The sequence below is a fragment of the Alternaria dauci genome, chromosome 8 (assembly GCF_042100115.1).
Source record: "Alternaria dauci strain A2016 chromosome 8, whole genome shotgun sequence".
NCBI classification, from domain to species: domain Eukaryota; kingdom Fungi; phylum Ascomycota; class Dothideomycetes; order Pleosporales; family Pleosporaceae; genus Alternaria; species Alternaria dauci.
In genome coordinates, this window is record NC_091279.1 from 1,029,400 (window position 1) to 1,048,656 (window position 19,257).

At 52.8% G+C, this 19,257-nt stretch overlaps 5 protein-coding genes across 5 annotated transcripts; 3 read left to right on the forward strand and 2 right to left on the reverse strand.

Annotated features, from left to right (window-relative positions):
* Nucleotides 1–13: 13 nt before the first annotated feature.
* Nucleotides 14–698, forward strand: ACET3X_008291 (uncharacterized protein; the record flags this gene model as incomplete). Its single annotated transcript, XM_069454448.1, has 3 exons — nucleotides 14–250; nucleotides 362–474; nucleotides 530–698. The coding sequence occupies 3 exons, from the start codon at nucleotides 14–16 to the stop codon at nucleotides 696–698; spliced, it is 519 nt and encodes a 172-aa protein (XP_069303893.1).
* A 324-nt stretch (nucleotides 699–1,022) lies between these two features.
* On the reverse strand, nucleotides 1,023–3,640 carry ACET3X_008292 (uncharacterized protein; the record flags this gene model as incomplete). Its single annotated transcript, XM_069454449.1, has 2 exons — nucleotides 1,023–3,119; nucleotides 3,173–3,640. 2 exons carry the CDS (start codon nucleotides 3,638–3,640, stop codon nucleotides 1,023–1,025), a joined length of 2,565 nt encoding a protein of 854 aa, XP_069303894.1.
* Nucleotides 3,641–6,732: 3,092 nt separating this feature from the next.
* Nucleotides 6,733–8,453, forward strand: ACET3X_008293 (uncharacterized protein; the record flags this gene model as incomplete). The annotated part of the gene is made up of 3 exons (XM_069454450.1): nucleotides 6,733–7,022; nucleotides 7,079–7,158; nucleotides 8,125–8,453. The coding sequence occupies 3 exons, from the start codon at nucleotides 6,733–6,735 to the stop codon at nucleotides 8,451–8,453; spliced, it is 699 nt and encodes a 232-aa protein (XP_069303895.1).
* Nucleotides 8,454–10,733: 2,280 nt separating this feature from the next.
* ACET3X_008294 (uncharacterized protein) lies at nucleotides 10,734–14,112 on the forward strand. The gene is made up of 2 exons (XM_069454452.1): nucleotides 10,734–10,997; nucleotides 11,054–14,112. Exon 2 carries the CDS (start codon nucleotides 11,291–11,293, stop codon nucleotides 13,559–13,561), a length of 2,271 nt encoding a protein of 756 aa, XP_069303896.1. The 5' UTR covers nucleotides 10,734–10,997; nucleotides 11,054–11,290; the 3' UTR covers nucleotides 13,562–14,112.
* Nucleotides 14,113–15,171: 1,059 nt separating this feature from the next.
* On the reverse strand, nucleotides 15,172–17,397 carry ACET3X_008295 (uncharacterized protein). The gene is made up of 2 exons (XM_069454453.1): nucleotides 16,734–17,397; nucleotides 15,172–16,616 (listed from the first exon to the last, which is right to left on the reverse strand). The coding sequence occupies exon 2, from the start codon at nucleotides 16,612–16,614 to the stop codon at nucleotides 15,220–15,222; it is 1,395 nt and encodes a 464-aa protein (XP_069303897.1). The 5' UTR covers nucleotides 16,615–16,616; nucleotides 16,734–17,397; the 3' UTR covers nucleotides 15,172–15,219.
* Nucleotides 17,398–19,257: the final 1,860 nt, after the last annotated feature.

Here is a 19,257-nt window from a genome sequence, read left to right on the forward strand (position 1 = left end):
ACCGCCAACAGACATGGCTCCGACGCGCGCACCCAAGAAACCCACTTCTATAACCACATCTACGGCCACTATCCGCCAGGGCGCACAGCAGGCTCAAAGGCAGGTTATCGATAAAACGGAAGAGCTCGAAAACTCTGGCGAAGCCAACGGTGTGGGTCACGATGAGGATATGACACACGAAGAAGCGGAAGCATCACAGAACACCCCCGATGGCCCGCTGGAGCACCTGATGGTGAAGATGGTAGACGACGTATGTTGGATGAAATCATCAATTGCATACCGCCGTCTTCATATTTCTCTCAGTAGCAAAGCACGCCTAGTAAGGGGGCTTTGAGAAGCATCATGCTAATTCAGCGCGCAGCAACGCAAGCGTCACGACACGTCAAAGAAGAACATACGCAGAGCTTACGACAACCACTACAAAAGCGTCGAAGATTCTGTCAACAACATGTTTGACACACACATGAGAGAGGTGTAAGTAACGCAGTATTAGAGATAGTTTCACCCCACAGACTAACAATATCTCCAGAACAGCAGCCCACCAAGCGCAGCTCAAACGCCTCCAAGAACTCTTCGATCGAAAGGCTGCCATTGAAACCGCAATGAGGAGGCAGTTGACAAGCTTGCAAAAGATATACGATGCGCACTCTCGTGATCTGGAGGCGGTCATTGATCGCCGACTAAGAGAAATGAACTGAGCACGTCCAAGAACACCGACGGTGTGCAATAATACAAGAACGGCATTTCTTTATGGCATTTGATCTTGCATTCGACGCGTCATGGGCGGAGTCACAGCAAAACAACGAGATAATGGGCTATTAGAGCAGACACTAGATGTAAAATGATATAATTCGATTCCAGGTATCATAATAGCAAACCATCCAATACAATCCAACACAATCGGTCCATCTCGCGCTTTGAAAAAACATTACCATTTCACCCGGTTAGAATGAGGCTACGCGTAACGCTGAACTCTATGCAGAGTCATTGCCCAAACACCGTAAACGCCAACATCATGCATGTTACCTCCGGTACTCCGGCAAGGCTTCGCTTTCCCGCCTGTTGTCCTGTGGCGCACCTTGCGTACTTCGGCCTGGACGCACAGCGCCTACGAGATCTTCGTCGTCGTCGTTCAGCATAGGTGCCGAAGGTGCCAACTGTAAGCTTTGCATTCTGTTTAACGGCGGTGCTGAAGGAGTATGCGATGGCCCCCCGTCTTCATCATGGTCTATAGGTGGCGCGCTTCTTTCCATTTCCAGTCTCCGTCGCGTCATCTCTTGCTTGTCGTCGGTTGGTTCGACGTGTGATGATGAGCTAGCGACGTACTCTGGTGCCGACCCCTGTGCTGTGCTGGGTGACTGTGGTGGCAGTGGCGGAAGTGGTTTCGACTGGTCGTTGTTGTCTTCGTTTGTGGATGGTTCTGGATGATTCGGATGTATGGTATGTGAAGATTCAGTCCTGATAGTCGTTGTCTCATCGTCGGTGATGTTTGTAACACGACGCTGCAAAGGCAGCGCCGGAGACATGCGCGACGATAACAACGGCGATGAGGCTGCACGAAATGGGGGTGGAGGATGTGTCGGAGTTGAAGAAGACGAAGACGCTGCGACATAAGGAGGGTTTGGGTCGTCATCCTCCGGTAGCAATGGCGCCGACGCTAGTATACCATATTGGACTGTTCCTGAAGGTGCAGACGGTCCAGCGATATCAGGCGGTTGAGACGGCAACAAGCGCTCCTCTGCTCTTCGTAATCGCTCTTTCTCCGACATTCCTTGTTCTTCTTCGGGAACAGCGGCAGGTACCGGGAAGGATGCAGCTCCGTTTGTACCATGTTGTTCGTATCCAGGGACTTCGTAATACGTTGGATCGTAGTTGTAGTCGTAATATTGTCCGTTCTCGTCTTGCTCGTAATAATACTCGTCGTAGCCATGTTCAGCATTCGGCTCCATGTGCCCTCCGTAGGCGCCGTTGTTGTCGAGCATCTGTTCCTGAGTTTGTTTCTTCTTGCCATTTCTATCGCTGTCCCTGGTACCGATGACGACTTCGAACAAAGCAGAAACAATGCCCTTTTCGCGGCGAATCTGATCCGTGTCCACAAAGTTACCGCCCCAGGTTGAGAACATGCTGTTAGTAGCGTCGTCGCGTGCCATAGCCGAGGTACCGCCAGCTGCGGAAGGCAGGTTGACAAGCCCAGCATTAGATACCATTCGGTCGAGGCCTGTCAATTTGCCCTGAATGTCCACGACCACTTCGACGTAGTATTTGAAGGATATCATTGCTCCCGGAACATTTGATATGGTGGGAAATGCCTCGTCAGGCACACGCACTGTACACTTCACTTCGGCCATCAGGGTTCTAGGATCGACGAAGAGCGGTGCGAAGGATTGGCACAAGTCTTTGCGGAATAAGTGACTGGATCCGGCCGATGAGAGGGACAGGCCCCCCAATCCAGTTCTCGACTTTGGGTAGTAATCCTCAGACTTGGTCTTGGCACCTTTGCTGTTTGGTACAACAGGTAGTGCAGGATGCATGTCAACTCTCGCTTGACGATAGAGCGTGATGATGATACCTTTCAAGCTCCGTATGTGCTTTGTATGGTTCACGGTCACTTTGATCGGTATTTGGTCGCCTCTAAGGAAGCCTCCCTTGAGTACATCGATTGTAGCTGTAATGGTCTTTCCTTTTAGCGTCGTTCGGCTTCCATTCTGTGAGCCAGATCCATCTGTAGCCGTGTTGATTGAGCGAATGCCGTACTCGGTGCCAGAAGCGTTCCCGCTACTCCTCTGACTCTCATAGCTTATGTCGCTGGGCGAGGGGCTTCGTGGACCCTCTGTCTCCTCGATGGTATCTGTTGCTTCTAGAGGAGACCCTACTGGTTGAGGTTCTGAAGTAGAAGGTGTATGTGGTGTTTCCTCATTTGGCCGTTTCCGCGTTGACCTAGCACGCGTGCGTCTAGATATGGGTTCCAATGAGATGATACGAGGCTTTAGCGGCGGTACGGGCGCGATATCGACAGATTCGGTAAGGTAGACCTTCGTATCGCACGACGCAGTCGGAGACATGGTAGTGGGGCGGGTCAAGGTAGCGTTGAGCATATAGGAAATAGTTCCGCGCTCAAACTGTACGTTGTTGTCAGTGTATTTGTCAATTACAGCATGGGGCTGTCGCTTACGTCGATGCTGCTGGGCAAGCCTTTAGACGGAAACTCAAGTTCGAAATTGAAATGGTACACGCCCTCGGAGAGTCTCCCCTCGCCGCAGAGCACAACCTCATCCTCGAACAGCGAAACGAATCCATTGCCAAAGTAACTACCTCCCTTCTTTCCTCTCCCAGAACCAACTGTTAAACAGTAGTTCTTGTACGCGTCCCCCGGAGCATTCGGGTTCTTGAACACCTGGGCATAGCCATGTAGGGAGACGACCAAATGGGTGATTCTCAGGGGTTTGACGATTTTGAGAATGACGGTTCCGCTGATGATATCTCCCGGTGTGTAATGCCGATGCGGGTCGTCGGACTGGATATAAAACTCGGTGTAATAGCGAGTCTTGGACGTCAAGGGCGATTTGAGCCGAGATAGGAACGATCTGCTCGACACTGGAGAGGACGGAGTGGCGGGTGTACGTGTCTGGCTGGAAGTCATACTCCGTGTACCACACACATCATGCGGCTACCCGCAATATCGACAATCGTCTCGGGAAGCCGTCGCGACTCTACAAAGGCGCCAAATCAAGCTCGCCGCTGGAAGGGCCGAGAAGGGCTATTGCGCAGGGGTGCGACGTGGAGGTACCGCTATCGGGAAGCACGCGCGACTGGCTGGCGACGGGTGAATCGCAAAAGTGTGTTGGCGGGATTAGGCACGGCGGTAAGTGCAACGAGGACGATGAAGGGCGCGGTCAGGTGTCCAGCGTGCGATGTTGTGGTTCTTGAGCGGTCGCTTCAGGGCTGGCGCACGCAGCGGCGACGCGCAACTGTCTCAGGTGGACGGGGGGCTGTGGTGGTGGAACTGGACAACGGCGATAGGAAGCAACTGGATAGCGCGCACCCTCGGTCAGCATTGCGGACGGCTCTGCGCAGTAGTGGCAATATGGGGCCTTGTCGCGGTCCCACGCGGGGAACGACGGTGGTGATGGTGGCAGTGCTCTCTAGCGTGAGCAAAGACAAGCCGTCGTGCACGGCGCCGCCCCATGGATGCTAACTCGAAGGACGCACGGCGGACAGCAGTCGAGTCGGGGAGCCCTGTGGGGCGCGAAGGAATGGATGGATTGAATGATGGATCAGCAGTTACGTACAGCTTGGGTTGCGCAGAAGGCTTGTTCAAGAGCCGCAATGCTCTTGGCTGCCAAGTCGTCAAAGGAACACAGGGTCTGCGACACGAGGAAGAGACGCAGAGTGGAGACGCGGTGTAGGTGGAAAATGTCGAGTATCCTCAACAGCCTCTGACGATCGATGTCCAGATGCAGCTTGAAGAGTGAAGACAAGTCGTGTGTGTATGTGGAAGAGCTAGGCCAGCAATGCTTGGGGTCGTTGCCAGCTATACCAGAAAGTTACCCGCGGAGGGAGGCACCGTGCCCACACACGATGCACACCATATGCGGATCAACCTGTGTGGATCCCCGATGCTGGGTCGCTAGGCTGTTGTTGCGCTGCGCTTTTTTTTTTCGTCCGCCTACTTGGCCTAATCGTGTGCGAGTGAGTCTCCCAGCATCGCTCCGACACTCTGCCGAAGCTTGCTCTACGTGGAACCGACCAAAACACGCGCTAGGGGCCTTGCGAAACGACTGATGTTGTGAAGAGAACGCCCAAGTGTCGGTGGGTTTGCTGCAGGGCTGATATGTCTGGCGCCAGATGCTGTTCACGTTTAGCCATCGGCGAGTGGACAGGCCCACCGCGGCCTCGATCACGCCGTCCGCTTCCTAGCGTGAGATCGTTGCTAAGCTTCTGTGCCAAGGAGGACATCAATGCTTATCACACGCTGTTAGTCTGAAACAACTGGCCATTATGCTTCACGTTTGGAAACGGAAAGACCACACCACGGTGATGATGTGTTCTCTGCGGGAAGACGCCCAGGAGTAGTCCATAGACCACCGAAAGCTCCAACAACTGACACACCTAACACACATCTGCTGCACCGGAAATGCAACAAGCAACTGTCTCACCTTTTGCACATACTTGTATATCTGGAGCGAGCGCTGACTTAAAGTCAATCCGCCAAACATGATACGCGAGAGGCAGAATTGAGTACGAATCACCCAGTCGACATGCCATGGTCTCAGCCTACCTACCCATAAGGATCTCAATCCTGCTCACTTCAAAGAACCTTCCGATGACCTACAAAGCTCCTACAATCTTCCGGACGATGTATACGTCATATCGGTTTGGTTCCTAGTCGATTGGCATACTAAAGGCGTACGTGGTTCCCTTTGATTGTGTGCACTTGAACACTTGCTCGACTCCCCTCTTTTGGTCTTCTGTGGCCCTTTCATCTTCAGTGTCTTTTGCTTCTATTAAAGAAATCCACGCTACCGTACATCGCTCGGGCTAGGTGGTCTGCTTCCCTGGTAAACGTAATCGATGATTTCCTGTCGGCTCATACCACGACTTATACGAAGAATGGGAAGAGCTGCTCTATCGCTTTGCGTAGATATTGCAAGACAAAATTTCATATTGTTGAAATTGTCGTGTATCATTCCTAGCTCCTCTCCTGGCTCCCGTAGAGCAAGTGTTATACGCTGGTGTGCTACTTTGGACAAAGGGGGATGCAAGCTGTTAGGTAGGTTTCACTGCCGATTGATGGGTATTGGCGTATAGTTATGTATTTCAACAAGGTCCATGATCAAGAAACCCTGACATACGTTATGGTCGTTTGCGGTTCTCTCGCACGAATAGTATATGCGATCCGAAAGCGTGGTGGTCCAAGAACTGTATGCCCTAGTGGTGATCTCCCAGAAAATTAACAAAAGATGGTACTACTTTATAGAAAGCGTTGATTCGGGGTCTCTAGATGTCTAGACTAGCTGAACAAGTAAGCCATCGGGATGTTTAGGGATTTTGTTTTTGCCAGCACCATATCAAGGTCAGCCGTGCTGATGGGCCCTCGTGATCTGATCTGAGCGGCTTCATCGTTGGCGTTCGACCGCTGGATGTCCTGTAGCATGAGACGCCGCACAGAACCTTGGAAGGCATAATTCTGCAATGGCAGACACGACAGTTAATTGACCACACGAGGCAGATAGGCGCTGCGGCACCCGGCGTGGATGTGATCGAAAAGCAAAAGACGGAGAAGCCACTGCGAGCACTCAGTATTCTGCATTGCCGGATGGTTGCCATGCTAGGTTTGGGGAGGTCTTTGCTGTGTGGAGTTGGTGGCAAGCAAGGCTGCTGACTCGGTGTGTAAACAGAAGAAGCATGGACTGACGTCGTGTAACGAACTTTTTTGCGGCGAACGCAGACTAACACTCGCACACTTTGCGCATCCCTCCTGTCACAACCCCTCGATCTCTTTACTTCTCTCTAGGTCTTCTGGTGGGGCTTATTTTGTATGTACGAATGAAGATAATGAAACTAGTTTCACACTCTCTTCCATCTCGCTCGCTCGCTCTTGCTCGCCTCGTTCCGTCGCGCCTGTCTCTAGCAACTAATATAAGACATAGCCACACCTCAGCAGCCGTCTCCCTCACCCCACACAGACACTACACCCGACTTCCAGCACAACTTCCAACACAACTTTCCGGCATGTCTGCACCACCGAAGCGCAAGTGGCCTCGCGGCAGAGGAGGCGGCGGCGGCGGCGATCGTGCGAACGGTGCCCCTGGGCGCAGCGGGCCCACGAATCCTCGCTCAACCATGTCGCAACAGCCAAAACGTCCCAGAGTTGAGGATTCACAGGCGAACACCGAGACTGGTGTCGACGTGCGGCAGATGTACAGCACTTCGGCTGGCGATGCGGCACCGAAGCCCTTTTCCGATTTGAAGAACAAGCTAAACCCAGCATTGTTGAATGGGTTGGATAAGATGGGATTTGAGTAAGCGGACTTCTTCCCGCATTTCTCCTTGTGGGTGCTGTTGCTGACCATCGCAGATTCATGTCTCCAGTCCAACAAAAGGTCCTCACCGAGCTACCCACACTGTCTTCCGACTGCGTTGTACAAGCAAAGACAGGTACGGGCAAGACCGTTGCCTTCCTACTCCCTGCGATCCAGAACCTTTTGGCGGGCAACATGCCTAGAAAAGGCAAAGTTGCCATCCTCGTCATCTGTCCTACGCGCGAGCTGGCTCTACAAATAGCAAAGGAGTGCAATGGTGTCACAGCGTGTCTGCCCCAAAAGATGGAGTGCCACACTGCGTTTGGCGGTACTTCTCGTGCCTCGAACCTCAATGCCTTCATGAATGGCAACCCCACCGTTCTGGTCGCCACACCTGGTCGTCTTAACGACATCCTGGGCGAAGAGCAAGTTCGTGAGAAGTTTTCTGATTTGAAAACGGTCATCCTGGACGAAGCGGACCAGATGCTCGATGCCGGATTTGCACCTGCGGTCAAAAATATCCTGAGGCGCATCCCACCAAAGAACGATGGCTGGCAGGGAATGTGTTTCTCCGCCACACTTTCCAAAGAAGTTCTCGATATTGCCAAGATTGTCCTGTTCCCTGGTTACACACATCTCTCGACAGTCGATCCGAACGAAGTACCGACCCACGAGCGCGTACCGCAGTTCTTCTTCTCTGTTCCCACTGTTGGCCAAACTTTCCCTGCCTTGTCGGCTTTGATTGAAGAGGAATACAATCAGAACCCCACCGACTTCAAAGCCATTGTTTTCGGTACCACCGCGAACGGCGTTGGTTTGCTCTACGATCTATACCGAAATGCGCTGCCGCAGTTTAAACTATTTGAGTTGCATAGCCGTATGTCCCAGCCCGCTCGTACGCGCACGACCCAGAACTTCAAGGATGCTCAGAGCGGTATCCTGTTCGCATCTGATGTTGTCGGTCGCGGCATGGATTTCCCAAATGTTGGTCTAGTTGTCCAACTGGGTCTTCCTTCAACCACTGAGCAGTATGTTCATCGAGTCGGCCGAACAGCTCGTGCCGGCAAAGATGGGCGCGCTGTTCTTCTTCTCTTTGAGCAAGAAGCCTTTTTCCCCAGGATCAACAAGACATTGCCCATCAATCCTTACCCCGTCGACCTCATGTCACGTCTTCCCTCGCACCAGGCGAACATTGACCGTGCTTTCGCCAACGTTGATGAAACAGCCAAGTCCAAGGCATACCAAGCATTCCTTGGTTATAACAAGACTTTTGTCAAGAAGCTGCAGATCAGTGTAGCGGATTTGGTTCGTCTGGCAAATGATTACGCGCGGACGATGGGTTGCCCAGAGCCGCCTATGCTGGAGAAGTCGACGGTTGGCAAAATGGGTTTGAAGGGGGTACCAGGACTGAGGGTCGGGTCTCGAAGGTGATCCATTCTATTGGGTCATCAGAAGGACGGCCACGCGCCGACATTTGATCACGTGCTTTGTTTGTATTTGGAACATAGATAGACCTTATGATATTAGACGCGGCGTTTGAGTGTCTCGAGCACTACTGGTGGAAACAAGGGATAGACTATTTTGGTGCACTTGCACCTAGATACCCAATTTTCTCTGTTCAATTATATTTTGACTGTCGTCTTCGTGATCATTTCTTGTGACTCACCATTGCTAATACCGTAGCCTCGATACTGCTGAAGTAGTAAGGCTTTGCGGATCACAACTCGTGTATTGTCTTGCCTCCCTGGATGTGACACAGCCGATGCAATATCAACTCGTTGCTACGATCAATGTGACCTACGAGCCTTCCAATATCACGATTCAAATGACAGTAGTCATCACCAGCACAAACCTCTTCACTACTCGAGTTTTTACACGTGCAGTCATGTCTATCACAGCATCTCCATTACTCGCGCAGTGCGATTACTCCAAGGCGAAGGTCGTATCCATGGTTCCACAAGCTTTGGTCTAGTTTTCCAGCCTTGGGCGCAATTCGATCCTGGAAACTGGGCACATGACACAGTCAAATGTACTCGTGGTATATACCTTGCTTCGTGCTTGATACCCTCTACTACCGCTTTGGAGTATGACTGGTGGGTATACTGTTTGATGATATTTCCAGTGTGCGACTGGGTGAAGAGAGCAGAATGAGAGGACGCAGGGATACCAGGTTAGTATGGTTGTGAGAGATAGACTTTCGGTGGTCGCACCTGTCACTCACTTTCCAACGTTCTGGACTCTGACAGTACAGCATCTGGCTCCAATCTTGGTGGTTTAGACTTTGGCCTGAGGGTTTCATCATGGAGGATTACCCAAATGCAATTTTTGTGATTGGTTGTAGAGCTGTATTTCTGTGGAGTACCCGGCCATAATTTGGGCTGCGTTCAGACAGGAAACGTGGGGCAGGTACGAAAGCGACGAGTTGGCGGCCCTCCGCTTTGGAAATACACTTCCCGGTCGGGTTACACCAACCTGCTTGCTGGCTCAGACGCATGGAGAACAGACACTGTTGAGGTCGAGGTTGCGGCTACCCGCTGATCACCGTGATGAGCCGTCCGCCCCACGTTGCTAATCACGGAGGAGGCTCTGCATCATGATCTGTAAAGACTCGCTTAGGGGGGGGGGGGGGTTATAAATGGAACCACAGACGTTTATTGACGGCTGTCTAGCCTGGACCTGAGCGTGACGCCTTTCAACAGGAGCTGAGCCGCAAGGACAAAGATGTTTTGGTAACGAACAAGAGAAACATGGCAAGCCTAGGCACGTGCAAATGGGTAATCCGGAAGCGGTACATGCGTAATGACTGTTGAGTGGGGTGCTGTGTACTGGGGTACGCTGACACGGAAGTATGGTAGCGAGGGCTTCCTCGCATTAAAGACGGCATACTCGGAGCGCACTACGACGAAGTGCGCGTCTTTCACGTAGTGTCCCAAGATGAGTTTTTTTGCGCATGTGGTCGACCAGATGGGCTTTTCATCTCGTTTGCGAGTTTGCGATCGCGATGCAGGAGGAGTTCCGTGCGGTGGAGTTGAGATCGAAATGAGGTGTCGGTGGTAGTTTGGGTAGACGCGTCTGGACCACGAGGGCAGCCATGCATCGTGGACAGCGTGCGCCTAGGGTGTCAGCCTGTGGCTTGAGTGGTTGAGCTGAGCTGCAGCTAAGAGCCAGGGTGCCCGTTTGTCGAGTTTCATGCGCCCCTAGTGTTGGGATCAGACTGTGCCACCGTCTGGCACTCGATAGGCTGTGCTGCACGCTCCGGGACATGTCCCCTAAACATACAATGGCTGTTAACCACCGGCTGGTAGAGCACTCGGCGTCGACGAGTCTTGATGTTTCAGCGGCGCATTGTACAGGCGCTTGCATGGCTGTGTCTTGTCCCCCCGCCATGGCAGCAGGCGTCAGATTCGACATGCCGCAACGCGCGCAAAAGCAACGCGTCTCTTTTAGATGGGCGTCAACGGCAGCAGCAGCAGTAGCAGCCTTACCGTGCGCGCCCACTGCAAACAGCTGGCTAGTGTAATTGCCGGGACGAGGTTGTCCCTGGGCGAGATGGGACATGACGTGCGATCGATCAGAGGGAACGCGTGCTCGGGCGGCCTCATTGGCCAGGCTCCCTGGCTGCTCCTTCCTTGCAGGTGCGTTTGCGGTGGCAGCCAAGGCAGGCGCGCTGCAGCTGCCTCCAAGCCTGCCTACTTGCTGCTCCTGTGCTGTCCTGTGCTGTCCTGTGCTGTCCTGCCCGCTTTCTCTCCGCGGTCCACCAGCAGCCTAAGACGCTCCTCTTCCTGTCTTCTGCTGTCCGCGCCCTCTTCGCGTCTCTTGCATTTCTCCTGCTCCCAACCCATCCCCCCGTCTATCTGCTATCAGAAGAAAACGCACACCGCCCTCGCGCGCTGCAGATCCGGCATTACTGTCGTCAGAGGTTCCTTTTTAGCGCCCTTAAGCGAATTGCTCCGCTGCCTCATCGCATCAGCACAGGTTAGATAGCAGCCCACACCCCCTCAAAGGAGCTCCTTTCTCACAAAGTCACGCAGAGCCGCACTGCACATGACAGGCAGCCTACTCCCTCGGACAATTGACAGCCCACACCTGGCCGCCGACTTGACCTCGCACTTGGCCCTCGTCACCGCAATCTTAGTCAACACCGCACCCGCCGACTGTGCTTAGTCGCCTCGACGGACCCATTTTGCATTTCTAAACGCGACTCCACGCGTCAAAGCGTCTGGAGAGACTATACAAGGCTGTTGGTGCCCTTGTAGCTCGGTCTCGCCATGGCTGCAGCGCGTCGACAACCTTCCATGCAGATTTTTCAGGACCCTGTGCAACCTCACGACCACGCCCACATCAACGCCTTTGACCCACGCACCCTCGACGCCTTCACGTCCATCACCGACGTGTCCAACACCTCCAACACCCGCCTCGCCCCTCCCGCGCCCTTCACCGCCGAAGCATCACCCCGCAAGACCCGCCACGTCTCGAGCTCTCCTCCACCCAGCGCACTCGCCGACAAGGGCCTCAACTCCGTCAAGATCCCGCCGCCGCAGGAGCAGCGGTTTCGCACCGACGCGCCCACCAAGAAGGTCCAGGCTGCGTCTTCGCAGGACTCGCACCCAATGGTCGGCGACATTCAGTACTGGTCCAGCTATCCCTCCCAGATGGACAAGGAGAACGCGTATTATTCTGGCCCTGTCATGTCTACCCTGTCAGCGGCAGAGCCGCCCATGAAGCAAGCGAGCAAGCGACCGCTAATGGACGCCGCCCCGTTACGCGACCGCACCAACATGAACATCAGCAAGAAACAAAAGTTCGTCAAGGACATCAAGATCGAAGAGGCAGACGGACCGTTACCCAACCCAGACCAAATGCCCACCATCGAAGACGACGGAAACAAGCCTTCGTACAGCTACGCAATGCTCATCGGCATGGCCATTCTCAGAGCACCGAGCCGTCGATTAACCCTCGCCCAGATCTACAAATGGATCTCCGACACATTCGCCTTCTACCGCAACTCACAAGAGACCGGATGGCAAAATAGTATCCGCCACAATCTCAGCCTGAGCAAATCGTTCTCCAAGCAAGAGCGCCCCAAGGACGACCCTGGAAAAGGTCATTACTGGGTCATTAACGCTGGCTTCGAGAAGCAGTATCACAAGGTCAAGCCTGTTCGTCGACCGGCTCTTCCAGAATCTCTTGCTCCGGCATATGCCAGTGATCTCCCGCGCCCGTCCACATCCATGTCAGCTAGCTTCCCACCCATGAGCTCGACAAAGGGATTTGACTCGAGCAAATTTCCGGAAGAGGCCGAGCTACCTTCTTCCGAGGCTACCATCCCCTGCTCCGACCCGGCTGCTCATGATGGACGCGATCCTATTAGCATGCCGCCGCCCCGTCAAATGCCATCTTCACCTCCACCAGCCGACATCCACTCTTCACCGCCTCCACCTGTCTCACGATCCCGCTCGGTTCGGGAGGACACACCGCCTCGTGCTCCACATTTCCCTCCCAATAGCCGCTCTGGCGGACGCAGGCGCAAGTTCAACGGCCTTGGTGACAGCGGCTACTACTCTTCAATTGAATCATCTGCGACCAAGGGTAACCCGATGGGACCTCTGCTCACTTCCGAAGCGGATCTCGATCGCCCTAGCCTCAAGCGTGGCCGCGCTGAAGAAGAGATTGCCCGCATACGTGGCTCTTCATACGACTCCCCCACCAAGACAAGGTCTCACACGAAGCAACCCGCCATCTCGTCGCCGGTCCGCAAGGGTGGCAAGGTCCTCGACCCTCTCACCCCTGCTATCGTCTTTAAGCGTCCTGCCCTCCCACCCGCTTCCGCGTCACCCAATACCAACCTACGCAATCACCGCAATAAGATGCGAGAACTAGTAGGAGGCTCACCGGATAAGAGCTTGGCTATGTGGGTCGACACTTCCTTCCTTGACAACAAGGCGTGGAGCCCGGCTGTATCAATTCCCAATGATGAGAATGTCAACCTTGTTGGCCATGGTTTCGAGAGTACTTTTGACATTTTTGGAGATTTTGGCTACAACGAGAGCCCTCTAAAGCGATCCGCCAAGCGCCCCCGTCTTGAGCGTGCTGTCACCACAAGTGGTGTCCTTGCTGACATTACTGGCGCCAAGGGCAACATGACCAACTCACCTACGCCAAACTGGAAGATGTCGTCCTCTTTCCTCAACATCCCAGACCTGTCGCCTGCTAAGAAACTGTCGCCCATCAAGGCTCCCATGCTCAAGGCCACTACGTCTACCCCTCTCTCTGAATTCGCCCTACCCCAGCCAAACAAAGGGAGCACCCACTCAGGTCTTACGCCTCCTCAATCCTTCCATGTCCCTGCGAAGCCCCAGCAGCAGGACGATGAAGATATTTTCCACCTGTTGCACAGTGACGAGTCCGAGCCAGGTATTGACCTGCTTCAGGGTTTTGAGAAGATAGGAGCGCGAACATTGGCTGTCGCACCCAACGGCTCGCCACAGAAGAAGGCCGCGAGACCGGGCTTGGCCCGCAGTTCAACCACTCGCTTCTAAGCAAACCACCGAGACGCCGTTATCACTGGCTTTTGGTTTCTACCTCATCTTTTGCTCTACGTCTAGATCTCCTCTCCTAGATCTGGATGCCTCTTTCTTCGCCATTCTCGATACCCCTCATCTTGCGACTACATGTTTTAGCTCTTATCCCCTGGCCTTCCATATCACGGTCCTCCAGGTTATCACTTCGACCTCACCCACTTTGCATTATCCATTGGATGATCCCGACTCACGATGTAACGACAAACGATACCCACGATAGCAACGGCTGGCCCCCTAGTTTTAAAGTCTAATCTGACATATCTTCTCATTAGGCGAGGCGAGGCGAGGCCACATGGGACGTACACATTGCGCCTGCCATTGTGTTTACTATAGTGTTTGAGTTCTTGTTTCTTTGCGAGCGATGCAAGCGTAATGATATTCTGAGCTGGACACTGGACTTGAACAGAGCTGGTCATTTCTACATGGCGTAATCACGATGCGGACGAGAACGCGAACATGCCTGAACGTAGCGGATACTATAGTCTTTCTCACTCGGCGAATTGAACCCGTTTCTTGATCCCTAATATCATGTCTCACGCTGCCACCCTTGTTCATGAATTGCTTGGCTGCGTAATCATGGCATTTCTGGAATTAATTCTCCGCAGACGTTCTTTTCCCATATCCCTTGTCCACTTCTCAACCAAAGCCTATTCGTCCCAACAATCCCGTTTCGCCCACCAAAAAGAAACCATTGCCCTCGGCTTTCGCACGGGATAGACTACCCGCGGCACATCGGTCCCCCGTGTATGAGCACGAAACCTTGGGACACTAGCTGCGATCGTCCTTGCTGTAGGTGCACCTGCATATGCATACATATGCAACCCACCTCTCTAGCCTGTCGTTACCCCACAAACGGACTACGCAGCTAAAGCCTAGGGCACATATGTCGGCACTCTCGGTAGGTCAAGGTAATAGCGCGCCATGGAACTGTAAACATTCGCCCCAGTGATCAACAGAGGCAAACAATACTGAACATACAATGGCGGTGGCGGGCGTCTGTGCGTGCGTGCATGGTCAGCATCGAGCATGTACACGATACATACATACCCGTAGCGGCCCAGAGCAGAATTTCTCAATCGAGCAGAACAAGTAACGTCTCGTAGCAACGTGCTCTACGCTCCAATATTGCCTTGGTCGTGTAAGTACGTGCCCTTATTTGAACCTTGGATCGTGTATACACATAGGTCCTCTGAGGGGAGCCGGAAGCATGAATGTGGCACGTTTTTGTAATTTCACGATTCATGCTTCAACAAGCGTACCTTCTTTTTCTCTGCTGGTCAAGGACAATAATATCGGGGAGGAAGCAAGAATGTGGCAAGTGAAGATTGTGCAAAAAAACATACAACAGCGGGGATTCGCCAGTGGTCACCCACCTGACTACTAATCCGCCGGTCAAAGGTTTATCGTGCGGAGAGCGGACGGGATCCAGAGTCATCCTTTACCTGTGGTCGTATGTGGCAGATTACCAATTTTCAAATTATGTATTCTCAACAAAGACCTGTGTGGTCAAGGACGGTGAAGTTTAAATGACAACATAGAACAGAATGCATTGCACGGAGAGTCTGGCTGCCGTAATACGTAAAATCGCTCCATCAGAGTATCATAACTACATGTCCTCATGTGCGGTAGTCGCCGTTAATAGTGACGTACTCATGACTAAAATCACATGTCCAGAAGACAGCTTCCTCTCCTTCCTTTTCGCTCAACGTAACCTTGATCTCCAAATCTTCTGCCTCCAGGATCTTGGCTGCCCTGTTCTCGTCGACTTGCTCTGGTTCACCCTTGACAAGCAGCTTCAACTCCTCGCTGCCGTCTGTGGGTACAAAGCTTACACTTGTCTCTTCGGGGACCACTGAATCGACACCCTCGGCGTACCCCGTCGCACACAAGATACGCCCCCAGTTTGCGTCCTTTCCATACAAGGCTGTCTTGACTAGCGGTGAGCGCGCAATGGTGGAAGCCACGCGGTGCGCATCCTTGTAGGACGCGGCATTTGTCACTTTGATGGTAACAAACTTGGTGGCACCTTCACCATCTCTGACGACCAGCTTCGCCAGGTCAATCGAAAAGTCTGTAAGAACCTTTTGGAAAGCTTCAAAGTCTGGAGAATCAGCGGAGTTGATGGGCTGTCCACCCGCGGCACCGTTGGCTAAGATGGCAACTGTGTCGTTGGTGGATGTGTCACCGTCAATAGAAATGCTGTTGAAAGACTTTCCAATTGCAGAGACGAGTGCCTGACGAAGCAAATAGGGGGCGACGGGTGCGTCTGTGCATATTATGCCCAGAAGAGTGGCCATGTTGGGATGGATCATGCCTGCGCCCTTAGTCATACCCGCGATGTGGTATTCTTGTTGAGTGCTTGGTAGCGTGAATGTCTTTGAGACGAGCTTGGGGAATGTGTCGGTCGTGCAGATGGCGCGTGCGGTGCCGAGCCAGTGTTCGTGTGTGTCGCCTAGGTTGTAGTATGCGGTGGGTATCTTTGATATGATTTTATCAATGGGCAGACGTTGACCAATGACACCGGTACTCATAACGATGCTTCGGCTTCCTTTGAGGTCATCTTGCCCGTTCTTGTCTTGTATGAAGCACTTGTCGGTTTCTTGGCCCATGGATATAGCGTCTTCAATGCCTCCTCGTCCTGTCACCGCATTGGCGCAGCCCGAGTTTACGACGACCGCTCTGATTCCCTCGCCTTTCCTCTTCTTCAGCATATCCCTGCTGACGGTCACAGGAGCCGCTTGGAACTTGTTTGTAGTGAAGACAGCAGCTCCTGCGCATGGTGTATCAGACGCGATGAGAGCAAGATCGTCGAAGCGGGTATTCGACGCCTTGACACCAACATGTGCACTTCCAGCCTTGAAGCCGAGCGGATATGTGCCCGATGTTGGAACATACTTCTTCTTCGCGGGTGGGATCACGCCGTCGCCTGGTGCAGCATATGTCCGTATCTGCGAGGTGAAGATGCGCTTTGTGCAGCTGAGGAAGCGAGGGTTGGGGCGTGTAAGGGACATGTCTGGATGAAGCTGTCAGATTTGTTGTCTCTCCAGTCGCTGCTTGCGACAATTGCGATGACGCAGAAACTCTTGTGCAGATGATGCCAGACGGAGCCTCATGCGATGACCAAACATACCTGGAGATGTCTCTTGTACCCTTTGTTCCTTTTGACTCACTCAATTGACGTCCTGCGCCCTATGAGTTTTGCAACCGGAGCTGCCCAAAAAGTTCCAGGATGCGACTTTCCGCCGTTATCGCTCCCCGCCGATCGCTACGCGAGCCAAGTCCAATCCAGACCCCCTTGCGCGTCTAGAGCAACAGCGCACCCAGCGTCGAGCCCATCAAATAACAGACGAGAATCGCGTATCGCATCATGACGACACGCTCCTTTTGCGCCAGATAGGGCGCAACAATGAAAAAGATGGCTGCTGTAGGTAGACTGGCGGGGATCGACATGCGCAGCCCGCGCGCGAGATGGGCCGCCAGGGCATACCAATAGCCGTCCAGGGCTATCGGCACAAGGCTGTCGCCGCAGTACAGGACGAGAAATTGGAAGATGGTAAGCAATAGAGTGGACGCCAGCAGTGCGTATTCGACGCCTTCGCGACGGCGCTGGTCCATCTTGGTGATGTAGGCATCGAGTGTGCGTTCGGCAACAGGGAGGAGCGGCGTTTTTTCAGAAGTATAGGACATCATGGTTGCTAGCTCTGGAAGTGACGAGTGTGAAGCACTCTGATTTATGAGGCCTCTCTACCTGTTATATGCTATCTACGCGCTTGGGCAATCCAAACAATGTTAAATTCTAATGTTGGTTGTCTTGGAATGCGCCATGTGAAACAGGCCAGACCCAGTTGTTTGACATGGCATCTTGGCCTCATACTCGGCCTCGGTCTTGTTTCGTCAGCCTTGCTCCCTTGAAATTATTGCTGACGAATGACGAGAACGCAGCGTAACTAAGTTCTTACGAACTGTATTAATCAACATTGGCAGAGCATCCGGAAAGCGCCTGCTAAGGGGTCAGCTTGCAAGTGTTTCCTTGTACACATCAAGCCTTGTAGAATAACGTAGACCTACATGTTTGACAAGGATTGGGTATGTTTGACCTTGTTAGAATAGTCTGGCAGCACGACATGCTGGTACACCTTGGCCAAAAGGCGGCTGTTTCGCCCACATTCAAAGGTTGCGTCACCGCGGCTGTGTCTTCCACGAGGCATCTACCATTCAACCTCTTCTCTGTGAAATTCGATCCTCTGCTTCAGACGTCCACTGTCACTGTGTTCTTGTAGAAGTTAACATTTTGTGGTTTGTGAAGAACCACGTCGATCACATTGGACATGTTGAACGCGTTCGCATCCAGCCGAAAGTATGCTTACTCAATAGCATGTCACAACAGACATTTCATGGTGACATCTCGGGTATGCTGTCTTTTGCAAGGTAAAGGGCCGAGACAGGGACAAGAGACTGAAGAAGAGGACAAATGTGTACCCAGATGTCCCCGTGTCGTCCCAAGTGAAAGCACATCCTCGTCTCGAACATATCGATTGCTAGAGGTCCTACCTTCTTCCGATATCCCACAGACGTACACAGCATATCAGCTCTTCGTCTTCCCGCACGCAGGTGCGGCGAGAAATGTGGTTGAGAACGCCCGTGCGTCGTTTCCGCGTTTCATCTTTCGGAAACCACCACGAGGAGATGTCTTACCTTTGCATATCCTTCGGTTGGAAGAGCCGCAGACAAAGACCACGAGGAGCATGTGGGCATTTGAGAGACTATACTCAGGCTCAGCCCTGTGGAGGGACAGTTGGAAAGATGAGCAAGGAGACACTACAAATAGCGTGTGCCGTGCACCACGCTAACCCTTCTGAGAACCCAAACGTCGGTGTTGACGTTTAGGCTTTCCGACTTCTCAGAGCACATGGCAACTTGATATCAACCAGCAAGGTAGCTGTGTTGGTCCGACTCTATGGTGTCTGAGCAGATGAGCTCATGAGTGTTATGATGGCATCTGTTCGATTGGGTTCTGGCATCCGCGTGTGCGGAGAGAAGTCGGTACTTCACGATAATCTATGCGCGCAAAAGAAAGGCATTTCATGTTCATGCGAATGCAGGCGTTACCTAGGTACAGAAAGGAGAGAATGGCATCTCCAGTGCTGTGTGCAGTAGGATGCTCTGAGTGTGAGCCTCTCTTGTGTACGTACCAGGGTAGGAAAGAAGGGTGCAGCAGTCATTGGCTTCACCATGCAGCAATCGCTTCCGAAAGCAGTGTTGTAAGACTATGTTTGGAGTGATTTGCGTTTCATCATTCAACCACCGGGGATCAAGCGGATTACGCAAATCGATAATCACCCAGTGGCCAGTGTGGCAGTCATATTTGAAAGCACGGTTAGATGGTGCTTGGCCGTGCTTCGTTGCATTCTACAAAGGCGGCTTTATCTGCTTGGTTTCATGTCCGCGTTCGATATGCGATGAAGGAGACACCTCGTCGACATCCCTAATACACCACGAAAAGAACCTGTACCTAGCATGGCCGTATCTTTTACCGTCATTCATCACTATCATTAAATTATTCCATTACTTTATTTCAGCCAAGATACATTGCCACAGAGCATGAACACTTTCTTTAATATTCCTCATGTACGGCCTCGTGCAGATACCACAAC